This window comes from Pleuronectes platessa, chromosome 11 (assembly GCF_947347685.1).
Source record: "Pleuronectes platessa chromosome 11, fPlePla1.1, whole genome shotgun sequence".
NCBI classification, from domain to species: domain Eukaryota; kingdom Metazoa; phylum Chordata; class Actinopteri; order Pleuronectiformes; family Pleuronectidae; genus Pleuronectes; species Pleuronectes platessa.
The window spans coordinates 23,140,931-23,168,045 of record NC_070636.1 but is presented as its reverse complement, the minus strand read 5'-3'; the positions used below and the strand labels follow the sequence as shown (position 1 = coordinate 23,168,045).

Sequence of the window (27,115 nt, the reverse complement as noted above, 5' to 3'; positions counted from 1 at the left end):
GAATCTACATATTCTATAACCTTTTAATCTTGTTTGCTCTGTAATGCCATTGTTATTGCCAACATCTCTACTGTGTATACTATTATTGAAATACACACACTTTAGCGTGTGGTCGGATACACATAACATGTCCTTATACCTTATTATTACACTCTGCAGAACAGTCAACACTTTGTACCACACTGTCACACCGCGGTCACTTGCCCTTCCTCATGTGTCACCGGTCTGATCGTCTCCCCTGATTCCTGATTGTGTCCACCTGTTCCCTTTTCCCCCATGTGTTCATATAGTCTGTGTCTCCCTTTGTCTTGTGCCAGTGTGTCGTCTTTTGTCGTCATTCAAGCCCGAGCCATAGATACCAGAGTCATAGTCTAAGTTTTGCTTAGCCTCGTGCTTATAGTTTTACCTCAGTAGAGTGATTATTCTTTGTAGCCTTTTTTTTGTTTCAGTGTTTAGTCTTAGTTAGGTTATTGAATGAAGCCTTGTTTTTCCTCCCTTTGGAGCGCTTTTGTTTTTGTACCATAGTTTACTCTGTGTGGAGGATAAATAAAACATTCTCCTAACACATCCGCTCTGCGTCTGAGTCCTGCCTTTCGCCCGGCCTGACAGTACACACTGGCCAGTATGGACTCAGCAGAGGAACACCCGGTGGCGGCGATCCTGCATACCCAGGAATCACGGATATCTCGTCAGGAAGAGTTCCAGGCGGCCATGGCAGCAAGCCTCAGCTTCCTATCGGACCAAGTGCAGCGTCTCGTCAATCTTTCCGTTCCACCTCCAGATCCACCCACCGTGCCTGTGGTCCCAGCAGCCCCCACTCAAGCTCCGGCGGCGCCCGGCTTCGGACCAGTAATGAGACTGGCATCCCCAGAACGTTTTTCAGGAGAACCGGGTCAGTGTAAACCGTTTTTGATTGACTACTCAATCCATTATGAACACACGCCACATGCCTTTCCAACAGACAGATCTAAGATTGCCTTCATGATCTCCCACCTGACGGGGATAGCTCGGGCATGGGCCACAGCCGAGTGGGCGCGTGATTCTCCCCTCTGCAGCTCACTGGCAGAATTTAAGGCAGCTCTCCAGAGAACTTTTGACCCGGTCTCATCCGCCCGTGAAAAAGCCCGGGAGCTGAGTGGAGTTAAGCAAGGCAACAACACGGTATGTGACTACGCCATCCTTTTTCGCACCCTGGCGGCGGAGAGCGGATGGAACTCCAACGCACTTTTTGACATTTTTTTGAAAGGATTAGCTGTTCCCATCCGAGAGCTGTTGGTACCCCTGGATCTTCCCTCCGACCTGGATTCGCTGATCGCGCTCGCCATTAGAACCGACAACCGGCTACGTGAGCTTCACCCTTCGGCACGGAGCAGACCGGGGGGCACGGGGAGGTTTCCCACAGCCTCCGCCTCGGAGATCCCGTTACCACCGGGAATACGTTCACACTCCCCCACGCCCAGAGGAGAGGAGCCCATGCAACTGGGGCGCGCACTACTCTCAGGGGAGGAATGACAGCGGCGACAGCAGGAAGGTCGCTGTTTTTACTGTGGGGAGACGGGACATCTTGTTGTTGTCTGCCCAGCCAGACGGTCTACCAGGGTGAGTAACTCCAAGATCTCACGTCCCGCTCCCCGGAGCCTCACGAACGTTAAAATAATACACCACGCTGTCACTACAGAAATTAGAGTGCTCATAGACTCTGGAGCTGACGAGAGCTTTTTGGACTGGGGGTTAGCCAAGAGACTCGGGCTGAAAACTGAACTTTTAGAGAGACCCATCAAAGCCAAGGATCTTAATGAAAATGACTTGTTTACCATCACTCATGCCACAGAGCCAGTAGAACTTCACCTTCACAACCATCAGGAATCCATGACATTTTTTTTGATTAATTCATCTAGTCATGCTTTAATTTTGGGATTTCCATGGCTGCTTCGCCACAATCCACACATTGATTGGAGATCTGGGGAAATTATGGGCTGGGGAAAAGACTGTGAGAGCCGATGTATTGATTCTAGGGAGGTAACCATGATTAACATTGTCTCTGCTGATTCCCCTGCAGACCCTGAATATCCCGATTTAGGCTCCGTTCCTTCATGCTATCTTCACCTTAAAGAGGTATTCAACAAGTCCAAGGCGCAGTCACTCCCTCCGCACCGTCCCTACGACTGCGTCATTGATCTCATTCCCGGCTCCACCATCCCCAGGGGACGCATATATTCAATCTCAGGACCAGAAAAAGAGGCCATGAGAGACTACATAGACTCGTCACTGAAGGCAGGGCTAATACGTCCCTCCTCGTCTCCAGCAGGTGCCGGATTCTTTTTTGTGGGAAAGAAAGATGGTTCATTACGGCCATGCATAGACTACCGCCCATTAAATGACATTACAATTAAAAACTGTTACCCTCTACCCCTCATGTCATCTGTTTTTGATCAAATACAGCAGGCCAAGATATTCACAAAGCTCGATTTACGCAATGCTTATTATTTGGTCAGAATAAAGGAGGGAGATGAATGGAAAACAGGGTTTAATACACCCAGCGGACACTACGAGTATTCGGTCATGCCCTTCGGACTCACTAACGCACCCGCGGTTTTTCAGGCCATGATCAATGACGTCCTTCGGGACTTTTTAGACCAGTTCGTTTATGTCTACATGGATGATATATTGATTTACTCCTCTGATTTGGAATCTCACCAGGCTCACGTGACCCAGGTTCTCCAAAGGCTCCATGAGCATAAGCTATTTGTCAAGGCTGAAAAGAGCGAATTTCACGCCGGCACCATCTCGTTCCTGGGCTTTATTGTGGCCCCTGGGAAAGTACAGATGGACCCGGCTAAGATAAGTGCTGTCGCTGATTGGCCCACACCCGATGGCTGCAAGAAGCTTCAGCAATTCCTCGGATTTGCTAACTTCTATAGGCGGTTCATCAGGGGCTTCAGCGCTATAGCTGCTCCGCTACATGCATTAACCTCTTCCAAGGTGCGTTTTCTTTGGTCTCCAGAGGCGGAGGCGGCTTTTCAGGAGCTTAAACGCCGCTTCACCACCGCTCCGATCCTCACCATGCCGGACCCGCAGCGGCAGTTTGTGGTGGAGGCGGACGCCTCCAACGAGGGGATCGGGGCCATCCTCTCTCAAAGATCGCAGCAGGACGGTAAGATGCACCCATGTGCTTATTTGTCCCGGCGGCTGTCTAAGGCTGAACGAAACTATGATGTCGGAAACAGGGAACTGCTCGCAGTCAAGGTGGCGTTAGAAGAGTGGCGTCATTGGTTAGAGGGGGCCAGCCAGCCGTTTCTAGTGTGGACGGATCACAAGAACTTGGAGTACATACGTCAAGCTAAGCGACTTATTTCTCGCCAGGCCAGGTGGGCGCTGTTTTTTAACCGCTTTTCTTTTTCCCTCTCTTACAGGCCGGGGTCCCGGAACGTCAAGCCGGATATTCTGTCTCGACTCTTTGACCCCGAGCCTGTTGCCAAGGTGCCTGAACCCCTCCTCCCACTGTCCTGTGTGGTTGGAGCGGTAACTTGGCAAATAGAAAAGGTGGTGAAGCTGGCCAACGGTGTAGCCCTGCCACCTAGTGGGTGCCCTGAAAATAAGCTGTATGTTCCGGCCGATCTGCGCTCACAGGTGATCCACTGGGCTCACACCTCGCCGCTTTTCTGTCATCCGGGAGTCAGGCGGACTATGTTCGCCATCTCCCGGAGGTTCTGGTGGCCATCTATGGAGCCGGAGGTCCGGGAGTACGTCGAGGCTTGCTCGGTCTGTGCCCGCAATAAATCCTCCATCGGATCTCGTATGGGACTGCTCCATCCACTTCCCATCCCCTCTCGGCCTTGGTCAGACATCTCCCTGGATTTCGTCACGGGGCTCCCAACCTCTCAAGGTAACACCACGGTCCTGACCGTGGTGGACCGTTTTTCCAAGATGGTTAGATTTATTGCCTTACCTAAACTCCCATCAGCCAGTGAAACAGCAGAAATCATGCTCAACCACGTATTCAAGATCCATGGTTTTCCAAGAGACATTGTTTCCGACCGAGGGCCCCAGTTTGCCTCCAGATTCTGGAAGGAGTTCTGTAAGCTCATCGGAGCCAAAGTAAGCCTGACGTCGGGATACCATCCAGAGGCTAACGGCCAGACCGAGCGGCTCAACCAGCAGCTGGAGACCGGCCTCCGGTGTCTTGTGTCACAGAACCCCGCTACATGGAGCAAACACCTGGTCTGGGTGGAGTATGCACACAACACACTCCCCACATCTGCCACAGGATTCACCCCTTTTAAATGTGTGTTTGGCTACGAGCCCCCTCTCTTCGCAGACAATGAGCCGGAGGTTTCAGTTCCCTCTGCCCATGCCTTATTCCGCCGCTGTCGCCGCATCTGGGCAGCCGCAAGGCAGGTGCTCATCAGACAAGGAGATCGGATGAAAAGAGCGGCCGACCGTAGAAGGAGACCGGCGCCGGACTACCAGCCCGGCCAGAGAGTGTGGCTCTCTGCCAAAAACCTGAACCTCAAAGTGCCATCGAAGAAGCTAGCACCTCGGTTTGTGGGCCCCTTCCCCATCTCACAAATCATCAGTCCTGCTGCTGTACGCCTTCGCCTGCCCCAATCCCTGCGCGTCCACCCCACCTTCCACGTCAGCCAGGTCAAGCCCGTGAAAGACAGCCCCCTCGTTCCAGCAGTCAAACCCCCTCCGCCTCCTGAAATGGTGGACGGTGGTCCAGTCTATAAAGTCAAGCAGCTGCTGGCTGTACGGAGCCGGGGCCGGGGAAAGCAGTTTTTGGTAGACTGGGAGGGTAATGGTCCTGACGAGAGGCTGTGGGTTCCATCCCGACACATAGTGGACCAAACCCTCATTGAGGACTTCTACCGCGATCACCCGGAGCAACCTGGACCGTCAGGATGTCGGTCCTAGAGGGGGGGGCTCTGTCACACCGCGGTCACTTGCCCTTCCTCATGTGTCACCGGTCTGATCGTCTCCCCTGATTCCTGATTGTGTCCACCTGTTCCCTTTTCCCCCATGTGTTCATATAGTCTGTGTCTCCCTTTGTCTTGTGCCAGTGTGTCGTCTTTTGTCGTCATTCAAGCCCGAGCCATAGATACCAGAGTCATAGTCTAAGTTTTGCTTAGCCTCGTGCTTATAGTTTTACCTCAGTAGAGTGATTATTCTTTGTAGCCTTTTTTTTGTTTCAGTGTTTAGTCTTAGTTAGGTTATTGAATGAAGCCTTGTTTTTCCTCCCTTTGGAGCGCTTTTGTTTTTGTACCATAGTTTACTCTGTGTGGAGGATAAATAAAACATTCTCCTAACACAACCGCTCTGCGTCTGAGTCCTGCCTTTCGCCCGGCCTGACACACACATCCCAGCTCCCTGTTTCAATTCACACACACACAAAGTAGAACACCAACAGCAGATAATGAGCAGACCTTGGCCTAAAATCTCTCCCCCACAACACACTAAGGCAGCTGCTTTGAGAAAGGAACATTATGATCTCTGGTAGCCATGACAATGGATTGCACGTACGATATCTTCATCACGCGACATTCCAAGAGGATGAGGCACTGCCCCGTCTAGATGCAGCGGCCTCCATCTAGTTTTGACCAATCCAAGAAGAACCCCAGTCACGCCCGATATATCGATATAAAACCTATGTGCGCACTCTGTTTAAGCGCTTCTTTTTCTGTGTAGCCTTCTGCATAGAACTAGAGACCCATGCATGTCCAATTGCTGGACACCGCGTTTTCCTGACCTGTGACCTCTGAATAAACTTGCTTAATTTCAACTTGAGAACGACGACTCCTCTCCTTTGATTTCCACACGCAACACTATTTACATTTAACTCTGGGGTAACAAAAGCAAACCAAGTCTTTCCTTCTTTTGGTTCCTTTGACCCATCTGTATATAGAATGGGTCTAGACTAGAGCATTGTGTGTTTTCCGTAGTCTTACCTCTACTATGTCTGCACAATTTCCTTTTCTTTTGTCTATCTTCATTTTTTCTTTAAAATAAAAGTCATGTGATACAGGAGGAAAATGGAACTGTTGCAGTCATTATTTTTTCAGGTAACCTGATACTTTTTTTGCCATTTTAGTTGCTGTTTATACAAAACATTCGGTCTTAGCTGTTTCCCTTTCCCAGCATGGTCTAAGGGGCCTCACATTTGATTGTTCTTCTTCTTTGTGTCCTTGTAGGTTCGACCAGTAGTTTAGAATCCTCTGTTTGCATCTGAGGTTCATTGGCAATTCCCCCATCTCCACTTGGGCCGCTATATTTGGCAAGTTCTGACATTAAATTCACAGCTATTTGTCAGTAACATACATGAAAGTTGTCGAAACATCAAACCCCCACTAGTTGCTAACTTTGTTAGATGTACAGCAGCCTCATTTCAAACAACCTTTGACACTGTCGCCCTGCTGAACAATAAGAAAGTAAACCAGGGCAGAATATCTCCATAGTATAATGATCAAATATCTTTTAAAACAGACATCACAGACGTTGGAGAGGAAGTGGCGTTCCATCCACCAAGAGCATTTAAAGTGCATGTACGCACAAAAGCCTGAAATGGCTTACGCCAAAGAAAAACCTGATTCATAAAACCATGCGTAGGTGAGCGCACAGCTGAACGCAATGTTTGCTTTATAAATCACAGTCCTACTGGAAACGTTTGTACGTGGATCTGCCTCCAAATCCAAATCCGCCCTCCACACACCTACATTCAACAATAAATGGTCAATGCAAAGCACGGCGTGAATATTAAATGATGCTGCTGACCAATGGGTTTCCACCATGAGTTCTGACGGAGTCACGGCATCAAGCGATGAGAAGAAGAAGTTAAACTTTCTGACACTGACATGAGGTATTTGTTAGTGAGGTGGAGGTGAAGAACGATTTCATGGGACAGCAGAGATGTCACTGATAAAGAAAATACACTGATACCCTGATGCTGCAGCTGCGGATAACACAATGTGTGAGAGTGAAGATGAGAAAAAGAACGGAACCTGAAGAAAAAAAAGATCACAGATCACAGATCAATAGAATCTATATCAGCTGATCAGACATCAAGGAACCCTATATTCTTCCTCATCCGTCAATTTGCATGCACACATCACGCAGATCCCCACACCCAGGCAGTATCTATTTATTGAGAGCATCGGACCGATTCCCTCACATCAGTGGATCCTGACCTCCTCTGGGATAGTATTTGGAAAGTTTCTTCATTTCTTGTAAGTGATCTCTTGTGCGCTCTGTGCACTCCGTGCGCTTTGTGCGCCTGATAGCTCAATCACGTTCACTGCAGTGATTTGATCATACATGCACAGTGTTAGAAGATATTATTATTAAAACCTATTAATGATTCTGCTCTGTAACTCCGCTGTTAAATGGAATCTAAACGTAATTTGACTTAAGTTTTATACATTTTTTAATTAAAAGGTTCTTGTGGAACAGATATGTCGCGCAAGAAAAAATAAGCTGTTGGTTTTAATGTAAATGATGAATTCGAGCAGTAATCTGCTTCAGTTTAGCACCTCACGTCTGCGTCGCTACTTTCCCATCTCAAAAACGTTCGTACGTATGGGTCAGAGTTTGCGTGGAAATGCGCAAATTTTCCCGTCAAGTTTGTTTTTATAAATCCAAACGTTTGCTTGAGAAGGGGCATAAGCATGTTTCAAGCCCCGTTTTGTGCGTACGCAACGGTTATAAATGAGACCCCAGGAAAGATAGCCTGCTTAATAACAAGAGAGCACTGAGAAATGACAGTGAGTCATAGTTCTACTGATCCATCTTTTCCTCTGACTATAAGGAACAATGATTTCATGAGTTTCTTTAAAAATACAACTACAACTATCAGGGAAAAAATCCCCACCTTCTCCCCATGAATAAATGTATGGTACAATCTCTTTCCTGAACCGTATTTCTACGTGATTATTTCTGTTAACAACTGATGTTGAACCCAGAGCAGGTCGTGGATCAGCAGCTTAGACAGCAGCTGTTTGTGTATGCTTCATATTGAATTCATAGATCCACCTGAGCTGAACAGGGGAGAGTGGAGACTCTGCTGCTGACCTCAGAGGAGGTGGAAGAACTGAGTGTGAAGCCCATTGGACAACAGCAAGATGCTGTTAAAGCAGATCAAACCTAAATTAAACCGTTGAAGTGCAGCATATAAACATAACAAACAACTGTTTCCATGGTCCATACAATTTATCATTTTTTAAAGGGGATATATTATGCCCATTTTACCAAAGGTTGAAATGGTTCCTTGGGGTCTTAATTAAATGTCTGTAACATATTTTGGTCAAAATACCTCAAGGATCATTTAAAACAGCACATTTTTACCCTGTCTAAAACAGCCTCAGATTGACCTGTTTCAAGTGCCCAACCCCCGGATCATTTCGGCAGAAGAGACTCAATGGGTTGAGCAGGCAGCTCTTTAACATGACTTTCTCTGCCTCCCCCTCAGAGCGAGAGGATGTTCCAGATCTGGAAAAGGCCACAAATTCAACATTCCGCTCTTTACTGAAAACCAGTGAATTTTATTGACCGTCTTAAGCAGAGGTTCCCAAACTTTTCAGCCCGCGACCCCCAAAATAACGTTGCCAGAGGCTGGTGACCCCCACCTACCCTGGTTGTATTATATAATGTTGCGCACAGCCATGGAGCTGGTGTACTTGGTCACAGCCTTGGTGCCCTCAGACACGGCGTGTTTAGCCAGCTCCCCGGGCAGCAGCAGGCGGACGGCGGTCTGAATCTCCCTGGAGGTGATGGTGGAGCGCTTGTTGTAATGAGTCAACTGGAATATTTGGGGGGTTAAGAAATGCAAGATGTCTGAAACTATATTATTATTTATGTTAGTATCACATTAGTATCATTTAAAAATATTGCACTTAAGCAACCTGATAAATACACAGCTCTTTATGTTAAAGGGGACATATTTCTGTCTGTCTGTCTGTATGTATTTCTCGACGTCTCAGTCCGGTTGTTGTCACGCCCTCACTCCCGGAACCCCTCACCCAGACCCGGGTCTGTCCGGGTTCCCCTCCGCGTGGACTGACGGTCCGTGTGCGGACATGAAGCCGAGCAAATAGCGGAGGCTTAGCTCCGGGCTGCTTGGTTCAGCTGCTAACAACATTGCTGTGCTGCGTTCAGGGTAACTCGGATAAAAACTGCTGCAAATTTTGCGGCGAAATTGTCCTGGAACACGTTCCGGTGCTATTTTCTAAGCTCTACAAACAGCTGTTTTAAGTAATACCTGCTGTTTCAACCGGGCGACACACACAGAAGCAGCGACTTGGGTTAGCCTCCCGGCCAGGGTTCCGCATGCAATACCGCTGTAAATACGTTCACAAGCAGCCATTACAGAAAGTGATGCAACTTTAAACACAAACTAATAGCCAACTAGCGTTAGCCCGCTGCTGCTAACCGTAGCGGGACACACACAAGGGGACACACAGGCTGGAGATTTGTCACAGATCGATAATGATCAATGATGAAAATGAGTCATACCCTGTAGACGTGGGGGACCCTGAACTGCGGTCAAGCCAGCCGACACTCGAGTCTCTGTGGTCAAATCAGCCGAACAAAAATTCTACTGCACCCATATACTGATATTTATGGTAAACGCATCCGAACCGCCCAGAACGGGAACAGGGATATTTTAAAGTACATAAAAACAGTTTGCTCAATAATTCCAGAGAGACACTGATATGACTGTGTTCAAGACCTCTCAGGCTACCCACACACTGAATATCAGACATTTTTACTGTATAGATTAAGAGATTTTTCAAAGTAAAGTGCAACATTTCTACTGCGTAATAGATAATTTCTGGATATTTCAAAGTACTATAAAAAAACTTTGCCCAATAATTCCAGAGTGAGACTGATATGGCTGTGTTCAGGACCTCTCTGACTACCCACATACTGAATATTAGACATTTTTACTGTATAAATTAAGATATTTTTCAAAGTAAAGTCAAACATGTGCCCAATCAAATGGGTTCATTTCTGGATATTTCAAAGTACTATAAAAAGAATTTGCCCAATAATTCCAGAGAGACACTGATATGCCTGTGTTCAGGACCTCTCAGGCTACCCACACACTGAATATCAGACATTTTTACTGTATAGATTAAGAGATTTTTCAAAGTAAAGTGCAACATTTCTACTGTGTAATAGATAATTTCTGTATATTTCAAAGTACTATAAAAAGTTTGCCCTATAATTCCAGAGTGAGACTGATATGACTGTGTTCAGGACCTCTCTGACTACCGACACACTGAATATCAGACATTTTTACTGTATAAATTAAGAGATTTTCCAAAGTAAAGTGCAACATTTTGACCGTGTAATACATCATTTCTGGATATTTCAAAGTACTACAAAAAGACTTTGCCCAATAATTCCGGAGTGATACTGATATGACTGTATTTAGGACCTCTTTGACTACCCACATACTGAATATCAGACATTTTTACCGTACAGATTAAGAGATTTTTCAAATTAAATTCCAACATTTCCACTGTGGAATACATAATTTCTGGATATTTCAAAGTACTATAAAAACAGTTTGCTCAATAATTCCAGAGAGACACTGATATGACTGTGTTCAGGACCTCTCTGACCACCCACACACTGAATATCAGACGTTTTTACTGTACAGATTAAGAGATTTTACTAAGTAAAGTCCAACATTTCCACTGTGGAATACATCATTTCTGGATATTTCAAAGTACTATAAAAATACTTTGCCGAATAATTCCAGAGAGACAATGATATGCCTGTGTCCAGGACCTCTCTGACTATCCACATACTGAATATCAAACATTTTTACTGTATAGATCAAGAGATTTTTCAAAGTAAAGTCAAACATAGATTTCATAAAAAGGTGGCTTTGTCAGCCTTGTATTTCACATTTATAATTTTCTGTTAGACAGTATGTGAATTCATTTCAACACACAAATCCCATCAAATCCGTATTAATCTCAATTCCCTGTTGTAATCACACAACAATTTTGGTGAAAAGATATATAAAAATGTCCTTCACTTTCTGTTAACAAATGGACACAAACCAAAACGTTTGGGTGATTTTTATTCTTCATTGTCCATCACGGTCTCTCCAATATGTTGCTCTTTGCTATTATCAGCAGCATGCTACATCTAATTCAATTCAAGCATTTATTGTCATTGAACAGCTGTACAACGAAACTTAAGTGCAACTCCTCTCAGTAGTACAAAGAGACAATAACAGTTAACTAATTGAAATAACAATGAAGAAATATGACCATGACAACAGCAATGTAGCATTTGGTTAAAGCATGGTAAAGCTCATAAACATGAATAAAGCCTGCTAGTGTGGTGAAACATTTGAAATGATTACTAAGCATTGAACCTCTGGTTAAAGGTGGGAAATTTGAATTTTTACAGATTCAGTGTGACAGATGTAGCTGGTGGTTTCATGCACAGTGCCTCCAGATGGACACAGCCCAGCTTCAAAATGTGCAAACCGCTGACTGGAATTGCTGTCTGTTTCAAAAATAATTCCACAATCAGTCTGTGCTATGTCATTTTTTTTTATATGTGACACTGCCTAAAACACATATTTTGCCTTTCATAGTATTACCAGCTGCAAAAGCAACACTGGTATTGTTTTCACTTTGTGAGTCTGTGTGCAAGTCCTCGGGTGTTTATATTGCTATCTCTCTGTGGACAGATTTTCTCATCCCAATAGCAACCTTGAACGATGCAGTCACAAAACTTTACAGGTGTTTATTTTTTATCAAAGTGAAGGCCGTGTTTGAAGATGGGTGTGGCCCAACAATGGCACCTGAATTACGAGGTTAAAAGGAAGGGGTTGATCAGGACTTTACGCCCCTTAAACAATTTAGCATCATGGCTGTTTAGGTTTTCTAATTTTATTTTCGTTTTAATATCACAGTTGAGTGATGTTTTGTGTTTTTACATAAAGGTTTTAGGTTCCCATTTTATACAAAATGACATAAAAAAAAGTTTTACCTTGTTATAAAGAACAAAGCTTTTGACAACTACTCCGGTGTTTTATTTATAAAAAGTATTTTTTTCCTCCATTGTTGGCGTTATGTATGTATTTTGTTATATATTACCTGTACTTACAAGTTTTGCAATAGTGAAATGGTGATAAATAATCAAGCTCGAAGGGAGCAAAGGAGCCACAGTTGGTGCCAATTAAAAAAATATTATAAAATACAACACTACTAATTGAACAGAGCATAATTCATAGGAAAACAAATTTTATTTGTAGTGTAAAGGGGTACCCCAATCTAACCTAAGCATTATCCCTATAAAAGGATAAGATAATAAAAAAAATGCTCAACATAATTAACAAATACAAAGAGAGTCTTTCACGCTGCGATCAAGAAATTGAAAAGACATCGCTTAGGCAAGGTTGATTTTTACATATGGGTGCGGCTGAAAGAGAGGGTAGGACAGTTACAGATTCCAAGAAAAGGGACTAGTCATAGGAGTGGGAATAGAAGCATATCAGTCTCACTCTGGAATTATTGAGCAAACTGTTTTTATAGTACTTTGAAATATCCAGAAATGATCTATTACACAGTAGAAATGTTGCACTTTACTTTGAAAAATCTCTTAATCTATACAGTAACAATGTCTAATATTCAGTATGTGGATAGCCTGAGAGGTCTTGAACACAGGCATATCAGTGTCTCTCTGGAATTATTGGGCAAAGTCTTTTTATAGTACTTTGAAATATCCAGAAATGAACCAATTTGATTGGGCACATGTTTGACTTTACTTTGAAAAATATCTATAAGGTAAAAATGTCTGATATTCAGTGGGTGGGTAGCCTGAGAGGTCCTGAACACAGTCATATCAGTCTCACTCTGGAATTATTGAGCAAACTGTTTTTATAGTACTTTGAAATATCCAGAAATTACCTACTTGAAGCTACAAATGTTTGACTTTTATTTAGTAAAATCTCTTCATTGATACATTAAATATGCTTTATACTGAGTGAGTGAACAGTCAGGAGGGTTTTGAGTTCCAATGTATCAACCTTTGTCAGAAATTATGGATCAAAGAGATTTTACAGTACAGTAAATATTGCGCATAATGCCTTTTTCAACAAAATAAAAGGAACTTTGAGGCTGAATTTCTCCAAAATGATACAGTAAATATGCTTGATACTGAGTGAGTGAACAGTCAGGATGGTCCTGAGGACAACTGTATCAGCCTTTGTCAGAAATTATGGATCAAAGAGATTTTACAGTAGCATAAAAGATTGGCTCGCTCCGTATCATGGACTACCTGCATTTACCATACATTCTGTAATACGGGCGCACTTGAAATCAGAAAAAGACGAACGTCTGCTCACTTGACCACGAAAAGACGAACGTCTGCTCACTTGACCGCAGTGACCCAGAGCCGGTGAGACGTGTCCGTCTCTCAGGTGTGTGAAGTCAGCGGTAGCATCGCCAGCCTTGCAGTGAGCCGCCCGGGATCCAACCCGCCACAGAGCACCCGGCTGCCGCTGCCAACGACGCCGGCCGGCAAGCCGGGCACTGATTGCTATGAGGCTAACGCCACCTAGCTTACATGTCAGCGTCAATTACCGAAACAAAACAACAGCTTTTCTAGTTGAAGACACTCACTGCGACACGAGACATGCACCATCAACGCTCCCCTGTCCGTGGGGGGATCAGTCAGGCGGCTGCTGCTAACCGTAAACGAACACCGACAGGTCCACCAGAAGCGAGCGACAGGCATTGGTCCAGCAGCCCAACATCACCTAACGAGCCCGAGCTGAGGAGGGGGCTTTGGCATGTGACTAACCCCGACCGCAGGCTCTGCTTCTCGGCCAGATCTCCGCTGCTTCCCGGGTGGGCTCCCACATGCAATACTGCTGTAAAAACGTGCACAAAAAGCCATTTGAAGCAACACAAACTAACAGCAAGCTAGCGTTAGCTCCCTGCTGCTAACCGTAAACAAACAGCAATAGGTCCACCAGAAGCGAGCCGCAGACATGGGTCCCGCAACCCGACATCCCCTAACGAGTCCGAGCTGAGGAGGGGGCTTTGGCATGTGACTTACCCCGACTGAAGGCTCTGCTTCCCGGCCAGATCTCCGCCTCTCACCCCGCTCACCGGCTGGTTAGTGTCCCCCCTCGGCTAGCTTCCCAGCTAACAACCGCAGCCTCGAGCTGAGGAGGGTGCTGTCGCTCGTAATGTAACCCGGTCTCCTCCTCCACCAGATCTCCGCCTCCGGGGGGGGGGGGGGGGGGGCTATGCCATGTAGACCAACTATGACGTCAATTCCGGTCGTATTCCCATTCGACGCACTCTATGGTATAGTTTCTTACATAGAGGAACCACAACAAATCGCGGGAGTTGTTTTTTTCCAGCGTTTTTGGGACGGTAGACATGCCAGATACCCACATTAACGTGGAGAAGCACTACAAAAGTGGATTTTTCATAATATGTCCCCTTTAAGGGAACACTTAATCGTCACAGTTGCCTTCAAATATTGGGAACATGAAAGATCAAAGCCCAATTCATATGGACTTAGTTATAGGACCTGACAACATATTAAATAAAAAACAGAAAAACCATCATTATTTTTGATGAAAATCTGGAAATTTCTTCACCAATACTTAGCCATGCATGTAAAGTGGTCCTTAGGGGGAACATTATAGGCTACGTATGACTGTTGTTAAACAAAGCTGAGAACAAACAAAATGGAGTCAGTTAAAAACAAATTTGAGAAAATGTATAAAAACTGAATCGATAATTGAAAAAGGAAATAGATAAGAAAAATATCAAACTACATGATCCCTATTCTTATATTTAAAACCGTTACCTGAGATGAAGGAAGAACAAAACAAGCTCCTGATTAGTCCAACCCTTAATCACCTCCTCCCTCCTTGACTGTCTGGACCCTCTTCAGTTTGCCTACAGGCCAAATAGGTCGACTGCAGATACCATCTCCCTCACCCTCCACACTGCCCTCTCCCACCTGGACCAGAGGGACACATATGTGAGAATGCTGTTCATCGACTACAGTTCAGCATTCAACACCATCGTGCTCCTGAAGCTTGTCACCAAGCTCAGAGATCTTAGGCTCAACATTGCCCTCAGTGAGTGGATTCTGAACTTCCTGAGGGGCAGACCACAGGCGGTGCGGATCGGCAGCACCACATCCTCATCCCTGACTCTTAGCACTGGTGCCCCCCAGGGCTGCGTGCTCAGTCCTCTCCTGAACTCCCTCTTCACTCATGACTGATTGGCCTCCCAAAGCTCCAACACTATCATTACGTTTGCTGATGACACCACTGTCATAGGCCTGATCCCCGTCGACGATGAGAAGGCCTACAGAGAGGAAGTCAGAGCCCTGACATCTAGGTGCCAGGACAACAACCTCCATCTCAACGTCGGCAAAACAAAGGAGCTGATCACAGACTACAGGAATAGACAAGGAGTAGAACCCCCCCCCCCCCCCACATCAACGGGACTACGGTGGAGCGAGTTAACAGCTTCAAGTTCCTCGGGGTCCACATCAGTGATGACCTGACCTGGACCTACCACACAGACTCCACAGGAAGACGGCCAGACAGCGGCTCTTCTTCCTCCGCAGGCTGCGGAGGCTCAACACGGATGCCAGGATTCTCTGCAATTACTACAGGTGCACTATAGAGAGCATCCTGACTGGCTGCATCACCGCCTGGTATGACAGCTGCACCGCCCTGGCATAAGATTCAATAAGAATTGATCATCGCTCAGGGCGGCGTGCTGCCCAACATCCAGGCTGTTCTTCTGCCCAAGAAGACCGAGAAGGCCCCCAAGTCCAAGTAAAGCGAAGCTGCTGGAAACCACCGACACAAAGGCTCTTTTAAGAGCCACACACTCACCTCCAAAGAGCAAAACTCCTCATATCACCCATCAACTTAAAGTATACGCAAAAGTCATTTTTAGATTAGATTAAACTATATTGTCATTGCACAGTACAAGTGCTTATTAAAAACGAAATGTAGTATAGCATATAACCAGAAGTGCAAAAAAGGCAGTCAAAGTCTAGAGTGCATATTTAAAGTGAAAAAGTGAAGTGAAATTTGTAATTACATAAGATATGTACAGTAAGAAATATATGGAATAGTGCAGTATTTAGAGGTATTTTGTGATATAAGAACGATGAATACACTATTGGATGCATAAAAGATACACACTTCAAATTGCAGTACATCTAAGGTACATGGATCCTTGGCATACATCTCTCATGATGGACGGTATGAATGCAACAATCACTCTGGTACCTTTGCTTAATCTGGTAAATCAGCTTTTAAAAGTTAGGTGCCGTGTGTCCGGTCCCATGTTGGATTATAGACGTGTTTCACATGAATCAGGTTTTCATTCAAAACATTGACCAAGTCCTCTGTTGTATTAAAGTGCCCCAGTACACATGACAGTGATCCAGTATTCACAACTTCAGGACCATTAAAGTGGAGCAGCTAAATAGAACTCAGCCATCATTATTATTATTGTATACTTCCCACCTGTGATTCTTCTGGTGTGACAGTAATGAGGCTGTCCTGAACGACAGTGCATGGAGCTCTGTCACCAAGTGAATGGTTACGATTCCTCCATTAAACGTTTTGACTTGTTCCCCAGAGGAGCGTCACTCTGGATCAATTCAACCAGAAGATCCACTTGTTTTCTGAGCTTTTAACCACTTCTCAGGGTCTTCTTCACTGAACTCAAATAGCTTTGACCTTATCAGGTGAGCTAATGTTTAATGTTGGTCATGAGATGACCCATGGGCCAGTCATTGGTCAGTCAGACAAATAATCAGGCAGCAAAGAATAGGCTCTGTGTGAATTTATCTATGCTCTAAATGGCCGTGTGTGTAAATTAATACATGTCTTGGGATATGTTGGTCTGTGTATTCATGTTAATGTCTGTTTGTTAATCTATTTGTATTAAGACACAAGACAGATCATTTTAGCAACATGATGGATCTACTTTGCTTGACCATAGATGTATTTGCTCTGGTTTTATTACCAATCTCTCCATGTGCTTTAGTGGCAGATGGAATAAGTAATGTCGACAACACTTACTTCACTTGTGGTCACACACTTTTTTTTGTTATAGTTATCTAGATACAGTCATCTAATTTTTCACCTACGTGTGTTTCTGCACAGACTGAAAGCGTAAAGTGGCGGCGCTCTGCTCCACAACATCCATTCAGGGCATCAAACTGTTGAAGTGCAGCACCTTAACAAAACAAACATCATCGTCCACGGTCCTGAAACAAGATTAAAACAATTAAGTATTTTTTTTATTATACTCTTAGTGTTAGTGCTTAGTGTTTTAATCATAAATCTGAGAAAAGCATCACCTGGAAAAACCCTCTAGTCCCTGTCAGTAAATTCAACCACGTGACTTTCCCTCTGTTGATGTTGCAGTGTCTGATGACAGTTCATCAATACTTTAGTTTAATGACAGCCACTGATCAAGTTGATGCAGCTACAGAGCTCATTTTTATGACTCAAACAAGCAGCTGCAATAAAACAGGAGAAGCTGAGCGACTGGAAAAACGGAGGTACGCCTCTTTTAAAACTAAATTCGATTTAAATGAAGTTTTCACAATGGGGTCTAACTTAATAGGGTGGACTGTAATGCGTGATTTGTGAGCGTGGTCCAGCGGTGCATGACAAACGCAGGAAGTGAAGTGTTTATCCTTGCCGCAGAGCGCAAAACGGGCTTTCATTAGATCAACTTCAACTTCTGCGAATGTCATCTCAACAAGATAAACTACCTCGGTATATATGATTTAATCACACGGTGTGACCGTGGCGTGGCGTGATATTTTGATGATTTAACAAAAAGAGGGATTTTTTATAACTCCTCTCTGAATTGTTATTTCAGCCTCAAACGTCATACACACATTCACAGTCCCGCCCTGATCAGATCCATATCAATATTGACTCATCATTAAAGCGCCATCTGCTGGCTACAGGAAGTGACATGTTTTAAACTTTGATGAACTGCTCTTGGCTGCTTTACAATATACAGCTCAAATGAGCTGTTTTTTTATAAAAGAACACTTCAAAGGATTTATTAAGCAAATAATTCTTTGTTGTCAGTTTGCTTTAATGTCACAGTGTCAGTGATGTTAGAATCCTTGATGTCTTAGATCCAATGATGAAAGATTTATATGATCTGAAGAGAGAAAAGAATGTTTTTGACCTGAACAGATCTATAAGTCTAGTATAATAACATCGATAGCACCACCTACTGCCAAAAGGAGGTAAGCCTCATATAAAACTATTCGATTTAGATAAAGTTTTTACTATGGGGTCTATCTTGACGGGGTGGACTGTAATGCGTGATTAGTGAGCGTGGTCCAGCGGTGCATGACAGACGCAGGAAGTGTAGTGCCTATCCTTGCCGCAGTGCGCAAAACGGGCTTTTATTAGATCAACTTCAACTTCTGCGAATGTCATCTCAACAAGATGGAGATATAAACTACCTCGGTATATGCAACCCAGTCTCATCAGAAAACGTTCAATGGCAACGTTGGTCCACTTGGAACGACGTTACCGTCTCACAATCTGGCCTCTCAGATTGTGAGATGGTAACATTTAGTCCTCCCATTGTTTTGCATTGGCGTGTTCTCACGTCACGTGACTCTCAAGCTCCCGTCTGCGGAGAGGAAAACATGGCGGAGATTCCTTGTTTTTTCAGATAAAAATATAATTTTGTAACTTAGTTTGGGCATAAAAATACATTCTGACACCATTTCTAGCGAGAAATGTGCTCTTTGCTTCCACAGTCTTCAGCCAGTTCGTGCTTATGATAAATATTTTAATAGTTATCACGCATGTGTTTATCGTTGCTATGACGGTTGCCATGCCACCACGGCGCAGCGTGGTGTTTAAATCACAGTCCCTGCGTGGTGTCCTTCAGTGATCGTGAATGTTATTCATGTTATATAATAGTAATATTTGAGGCTAGATAACATCTCTAATGAGAAGGAACCTGCGAGTCTGTTCATACCGAGGCCGGCCCGAGTGCGCGAGCCGAGCGGCCCGAGCGGCGCGAGCGGCCCGAGTGCGCGAGCCGAGCGGCCCGAGTGCGCGAGCGGACATGACGTGTGGCTGTCGTAAAAACCCTATTTGTAAACAACCAGTCCTTTAACTAAGCGCTACGTCATAAACACGGCGCGCTTGGAAGACCACGATGTCATCTTCCTTCTGTCAGGTAAGTAGTTTATTGTTTTTAAAGATCGTTACGATCTAGGTTTACAGTCCGAGTGCGGAGAGAGTCCGTCAATCCACACTATGGACGCTGTTCATCAGCTAATACGCCATTGTTAGCCACATGCTTCAGCCCACGGTAGCCTGTGCTACCTGGGAGGTGAATACATTGTTGTTGAAACCAGTTCAAGACGCTTAGCTCATCATTGAGGGACGCTACAATATAAATATAAACATGAATTTGATTTATGAATGCTTTAGATTAATAAGGAGAGTATTTCTCTACTATTACTCCACAATATCAGGTCAATTTGGTTTAATGTATAGTATGCACTATGACAATAATGTTTCCATGTTATGGAGTTGCGATTCATTTTATAAAACAATTGCTATGTTCTGTTTTTTAATCAAGGAGGATCCCAGTGAAGCTACAGGAGTTTCATTAACGTCAACAACTTGGACCGAACGGTTTGTTTTGCTTAATGAAGAGCAGGAAGGGCAGCCTGGAGAGAAAGAGAAGCCGGGTTGAGCCCACTACCATCATCCACATACCACGAGGAAGATGAGGGAGAGAAATGATCCTACCATTAAAGAGGTACTTTTAAGTTACATACCAGAAACACCATTTTATATAATGTGCTAAATATACATTTTATTACATCCCCAAAGTACGCTTGCTGAAATACAAGTTTATATCACACTGAAAGAATTTTGATCAATCATGCTTCCCTGCTGTGATTGTTTAACTGGGAAAACAACTTTTTCCACAGGAAGGCAAGTAAATTTAAGGAATACATGTGCAAAGTTTTCCTCTGTTATGTATAATGATGACCCCCATCAAACATAATGTTAGCAATATTTACACCTTTTAATTTATACTGATTATTTCTGTCTACATGTGTGAATTTGCCTTCATTAGTTTCAGAAAAGAGCGATGATGTATCGGTCAGTGGGCGGCAGCACGAGACTCCGCAAACTAGTCTGTAAGCAAAGCAGACGAAGGCATCGAGGTTGCGGCCTGCCATCATTGTTATTTTTGCTTAAAGGGCCGAATATGTTCCATGCAGGAATATTAGCATTTCCCTTATATCTACCAAAACTGCTTGTTTCCCAGACTGCAGTTTTGTTTTGATCCGATGTGGTGTGCAAATACAACCGTATCTGCAATGGGTTGTGGGGCATTAACATTTGTAACTCTAATTTTGTTTTGACAGACTGTGAAAAGAACGTTGAGAACATCACCACTCTACAGGAAGACACAGTCCAGTAATGGGTGTCAGAATTTCAGTAGTGAACGACAGGTACTGTGGAAAAATGTGTGTCATTGTTGTACAATGTCCTTTGACTCTGTTTACACAAGGTTAACACAAAAAGGTTTGATTGTAAACTGATATTGGTATGAATTCATGTTATTCTCCTCTTCACAAGAAACAAACAATCCAAATTACCTGCAGAAAGCCCTTGATGGACGCTTCAGCTGCATCGTCAGACTGGCCAGACAGCAAGATGCCAACTTTAATGCCAATTTATTTGTGTAACATTCTGTGACCAAATGTATAGATAACTTTTTGTAGATTGTTAAAAAGATAACCCATTTATTAAAAAAAAACTACACTAGAATTACCGCACTGCGTTGTATGACTCCGCTAACCAGTGCAATGTCCGTCTACATATTTCTACATATTTTCTCTCGTATAAATGACACTGTGTCTCTTGACAACTGAAACCATAAGATGAGGTCAGTGTGGCCTTGACCTTTTGACTTTAACACAAATACACAGTTAGACAATCCGAAAACATACAGTTATGCCAAAATATATTTTGTTTCACATTCTAGATGGCATAAGCAGAGACATCAACTCAGGAAAAATATTTCTGTAGAAAAGAAAGCCCTGTACGTGTGTACGTATGTATACATACACACGTACAAACGCACTATTGAGACGTTTTGTTTTTTATCATATATTCTCAGGAAGGACTGATGCATTTACTGAGACGGGACGTGAGGGCCTACTCTGCGTGCTCAGAGTTCAAGCCCAGCAGGCTGCAGCGGTCCTGACATATTCCGGAACAGCAGCACAGTCTTTGGATGACTCCTCTGAAGATGAAACATTTAGTTTTAGTTTTTAGCGGCCTGTGTGACGTTTATGTTTAAAACCAAAAAATCAGAGGGAACCATCTTCATAATTTAACACTATGGTTTGTTTGTGTGTCCTTCAGTTCTTCTCAAGAGAAGCAGTACAGGTGTACCTCAGCTCCACGGTCCCTCCTGCAACCTCCGCTCCTGATGCTAACCTCATGTCTCCATCACACCAAGCAGCAGACCTGGATTGACAGACCTTTCTCCAGAGCTGCCCCCTCCCTCTGAAACCCCCCTCTCCAAAACACTATTTGTGTAGTTTTTAAAGTATTTTTTGCATGAGAATTGTTGATCATAACATTTCCAGCAGATGCCTTAATGTAATGTTTGTGCACAATAAATGACATTGATCATAACATATTGCTATTTCCTTGCACTTCTACACCATGATATTGTCAGATAAGATGCTGATTACATTAAAGCAGTGAATGCTCTTCTTTAAGCAACATAAACACACAATGATCCAATGGATCGGAAGTAGAATGGGCACATTACATTCTGTAGAGAATGCCTCAGTAATTGAAGTCAGAAAATAACTTTCTTTATCTGAGGTTCCAGTCATTTATAGTCACAGCAGAGCACACAGGTCTGGTTGTCTAGGGACACCCATGTCATATTGTTTAAGATGTGTAACATCAAGTTTGTGTATCAGTGCAAAATACATACCGTCATTAGTCAAGAGTTCACTCTCTTGTTTACACTAAATTTAGGTGACCCAGATGTTTCACAATGCATCTGATAAGGTCTTATGAGAAACATTCTTAACATTAAAGAAATCAACACAGAGGATAGCAGTAGATGTTTGACTTCAATCCGTAGCTGATAATCAGCGGCCTGACTTATTCAAACACATTAATACTACAATGAATGAGGCAGGGGTTTTCCATCAGAAATCATTTCTGGGACATTAATTTAAAAGATCTCCAGTATAAGTAAATGTGTTTTAAAATTGGTTTACATCCAAGTGAGAGGCTGTCCCATCACATGGATTTAAGACATATAAATTGTTTGTATAAGCTGTCCCTCAGTTAAGTACTTGCACTTCTTGAAAAGCTCTATATAAATAAGATGTATTATTGTTTATACATTGCTTTATACATGTTTTCCTAAAAGTCACTGTAGATACAGAAACAACAGTATGGTTCAGGTGACAGTGAGTGGAATGTGAAGGTAATTCCAATGAGCTCAAGAGAAACATAACGTGACGATATAGTTGATTTCTGATAGATAATCCCTGCCTCATTCATTGTGGTATTAATGTATTTGAAAAAGTCAGGCTGCTGATTACCAGCTACTGATTTGAGTCAAACATCTATTGCTATCCTCTGTGTTCATTTCTTTAATGTTAAGAATGTTTCTCATAAGACCTTATCAGATTGCATTGTGAAACATCTGGGTCACCTAATTTTAGTGTAAACAAGAGGGTGAACTCTTGACTAATGACGGTATGTATTTTGCACTGATACACAAACTTGATGTTACACATCTTAAACAATATGATATGGGTGTCCCTAGACAACCAGACCTGTGTGCTTTGCTGTGACTATAAATGACTGGAACCTCAGATAAAGAAAGTTATTTTCTGACTTCAATTACTGAGGCATTCTCTACAGAATGTAATGTGCCCATTCTACTTCAGATCCATTGGATCATTGTGTGTTTATGTTGCTTAAAGAAGAGCATTCACTGCTTTAATGTAATCAGCATCTTATCTGACAATATCATGGTGTAGAAGTGCAAGGAAATAGCAATATGTTATGATCAATGTCATTTATTGTGCACAAACATTACATTAAGGCATCTGCTGGAAATGTTATGATCAACAATTCTCATGCAAAAAATACTTTAAAAACTACACAAATAGTGTTTTGGAGAGGGGGGTTTCAGAGGGAGGGGGCAGCTCTGGAGAAAGGTCTGTCAATCCAGGTCTGCTGCTTGGTGTGATGGAGACATGAGGTTAGCATCAGGAGCGGAGGCTGCAGGAGGGAGCGTGGAGCTGAGGCACACCTGTACCGCTTCTCTTGAGAAGAACTGAAGGACACACAAACAAACCATAGTGTTAAATTATGAAGATGGTTCCCTCTGATTTTTTTTTTAAAACATAAACGTCAGACAGGCCACTAAAAACTAAAAATGCTGAAGCTAACAGCTACCACACAGCAAGCTAATGCCTTCCTAAGGCTGCCAGGGAGTAGCATGAGTAGCATTGTAGCAAGAGAGTGTAGCTAATCACAGCCCTCACAGTTCTTCATCAGTGGAGAAGTACCTCGCCATGTTTTCATCTTCAGAGGAGTCATCCAAAGACTGTGCTGCTGTTCCAGAATATGTCAGGCCCGCTGCAGCCTGCTGGGCTTGAACTCTGAGCACGCAGAGTAGGCCCTCACGTCCCCTCTCAGTAAATGCATCAGTACTGCCTGAGAATATATGATAAAAGACAAAAACGTCTCAATAGTGCATTTGTGTGTATGTATACATATACACATACAAGGCTTTCTTTTCTACAGAAATATTTTTCCTGAGTTGATGACTCTGCTTATTGCCATCTAGAATGTGAAACCAAATATATTTTTTGGTGTACCCATACAAGATGTCCAATGTAACACCAATAAAATCCAATCTACTACACTACGGTTTTAATGCCTCTGCAATAGCGAGTCGCCGGAGGCATAACTGCATGTTTTCGGATTGTCTAACTTTGTATTTGTCTTAAAGTAAAAAGGTCAAGGCCACACTGACCTCATCTTATGGTTTCAGTTGTCAAGAGATACAGTGTCATTTATATGAGAGAAAATATGTAGAAATATGTAGACGGACACTGCTCTGGTTAGCGGAGTCATACAACGCAGTGCGGTAATTCTAGTGTAGTTTTTTTGTAATAAATGGGTTATCTATTTTTACAATCTACAAAAAGTTATCTATACATTTGGTCACAGAATGTTACACAAATAAATTGGCATTAAAGTTGGCATCTTGCTGTCTCACCAGTCTGACGATGCATCTGAAGCGTCCATCAAGGGTGTTCTGCAGGTAATTTTGATTGTTTGTTTCTTGTGAAGAGGAGAATAACATGAATTCGTACCGATATCAGTTTACAATCAAACCTTTTTGTGTTGACCTTGTTTAAACAGAGTCAAAGGACATTGTACAACAATGACACACATTTTCCCACAGTACCTGTCGTTCACTACTGAACTTCTGACACCCATTACTGGACTGTGTCTTCCTGTAGAGTGGTGATGTTCTCAACGTTCTTTTCACAGTCTGTCAAAACAAAATTAGAGTTACAAATGTTAATGCCCCACAACCCATTGCAGATACGATTGTATTTGCACACCACATCGGATCAAAACAAAACTGCAGTCTGTGAAACAAGCAGTTTTGGTAGATATAAGGGAAATGCTAATATTTCTACATGAAACATATTCAGTCCCTTAAGCAAAATAACAATGATGGCAGGCCGCAACCTCGATGCCTTCGTCTGCTTTGCTTACAGACTAGTTTGCGGAGTCTCGTGCTGCCGCCCACTGACCGATACATCATCGCTCTTTTCTGAAACTAATGAAGGCAAATTCACACATGTAGACAGAAATAAACAGTATAAATTAAAAGGTGTAAATATTGCTAACATTATGTTTGATGGGGGTCATCATTATACATAACAGAGGAAAACTTTGCACATGTATTCCTTAAATTTACTTGCCTTCCTGTGGAAAAAGTTGTTTTCCTAGTTAAACAATCACAGCAGGGAAGCATGATTGATCAAAATTCTTTCAGTGTGATATTAACTTGTATTTCAGCAAGCGTACTTTGGGGATTTAATAAAAATGTATATTTGGCAAATTATATAAAATGTTTTTTCTGGTATGTAACTTAAAAGTACCTCTTTAATGGTAGGATCATTTCTCTCCCTCATCTTCCTCGTGGTACGTAGATGATGGTAGTGGGCTCAACCCGGCTTCTCTTTCTCTCCAGGCTGCCCTTCCTGCTCTTCATCAAGCAAAACAAACTGTTCGGTCCAAGTTGTTGCTGTTAATGAAACTCCTGTAGCTTCACTTTGATCCTCCTTGATTAAAAAACAGAACATAGCAATTGTTTTATAAAATGAATCGCAACTCCATAACATGGAAACATTATTGTCATAGTGCATACTATACATTAAACCAAATTGACCTGATATTGTGGAGTAATGGTAGACAAATACACTCCTTATTAATCTAAAGCATTCATAAATCAAATTCATGTTTATATTTATATTGTAGCGTCCCTCAATGATGAGCTAAGCGTCTTGAACTGCTTTCAACAACCATGTATTCACCTCCCAGGTAGCACAGGCTACCGTGGGCTGTAGCATGTGGCTAACAATGGCGTATTAGCTGATGAACAGCGTCCATAGTGTGGATTGACGGACTCTCTCCGCACTCGGACTGTAAACCTAGATCGTAACGATCTTTAAAAACAATAAACTACTTACCTGACAGAAGGAAGATGACATCGTGGTCTTCCAAGCGCTCCGTGTTTATAACGCAGCTTCGAGTTAAAGGACTGGTTGTTTACAAATAGGGTTTTTACGACAGCCACACGTCATGTCCGCTCGCGCACTCGGTCCGGTCGCGCACTCGGGCCGGCCTCGGTATGAACAGACTCGCAGGTTCCTTCTCATTAGAGATGTAATCCAGCCTCAAATATTACTATTATATAACATGAATAACATTCACGATCACTGAAGGACACCACGCAGGGACTGTGATTTAAACACCAAGCTGCGCCGTGGTGGCATGGCAACCGTCATAGCAACGATAAAAACATGCGTGATAACTATTAAAATATGTATCATAAGCACGAACTGGCTGAAGACTGTGGAAGCAAAGAGCACATTTCTCGCTAGAAATGGTGTCAGAATGTATTTTTATGCCCAAACTAAGTTACAAAATTATATTTTTATCTGAAAAAACAGGGAATCTCCGCCATGTTTTCCTCTCCGCAGACGGGCGCTTAAGAGTCACGTGACGTGAGAACACGCCAATGCAAAACAATGGGAGGACTAAATGTTACCATCTCACAATCTGAGAGGCCAGATTGTGAGATGGTAACGTCGTTCCAAGTGGACCAACGTTGCCATTGAACGTTTTCTGATGAGACTGGGTTGCCCTGTAATGCACAAACAGACGCTGAGAACGTCGCACCGGGGCCGTGCGCGCAACATAACATGCCAGAGCGCGCACAGGACAGAGAAGATGGGAAGTTTCCTCTTCCTCTGAATTGTGAGGGGGTGGGAAAAACCCCTCCAAAGTGATCACCCTGGATCGGAAAGAGCTCGTGATGCTTTTAGGTGTAAAAGCAGGATTAGGGCGTAGAATAGCCGAGCTGCCATCTCCTTGGATCCGAAGACATGAAGGTGCCACAGAGAGAGCAGATAAATCACTAACCCTCTTTGCAGATGTCAAAGCCAACAACAAAGCTGTTTTGACTGACAACAATTTAAGTGGAATTTGCTCCAATGGTTCAAAAGGAGCTTTCACCAAAGCACGTAAAACCAGTGCTAAATCCCACTGAGGGGCCAAGGAACGTGAAACTGGCCTGTCTCTTCTTGAACCCCTCAGGAAACGCTTTGTCAGAGGATGACTGAACACTGTTCTGCCACCGAACCCCTCATGACAGGAAAAAATAGCAGCAGCGTATGTCTTTACCGTGCTGAAAGCCAAATTCCTATCCATCAAAAACTGGAGGAATGACAAAAC

General features: G+C 43.4%; 1 protein-coding gene and 1 long non-coding RNA gene across 2 annotated transcripts in view; both read left to right on the top strand.

Moving 5' to 3' along the window:
• Positions 1-27,115, top strand: part of LOC128451408 (histone H3) — a 72,776-nt gene that overhangs the window by 7,154 nt on the left and 38,507 nt on the right. Inside the window, exons 3-4 of the mRNA XM_053435232.1 lie at positions 2,275-2,308; positions 3,745-3,762. Coding sequence (XP_053291207.1) covers positions 2,275-2,308; positions 3,745-3,762 — 52 coding nt within the window. The remainder of the gene's footprint in view (positions 1-2,274; positions 2,309-3,744; positions 3,763-27,115) is intronic.
• On the top strand, positions 19,145-21,327 carry LOC128451421 (uncharacterized). Its single transcript, XR_008340103.1, has 3 exons — positions 19,145-19,241; positions 19,650-19,832; positions 20,452-21,327. It is a non-coding gene; the product is annotated as an uncharacterized LOC128451421 (long non-coding RNA).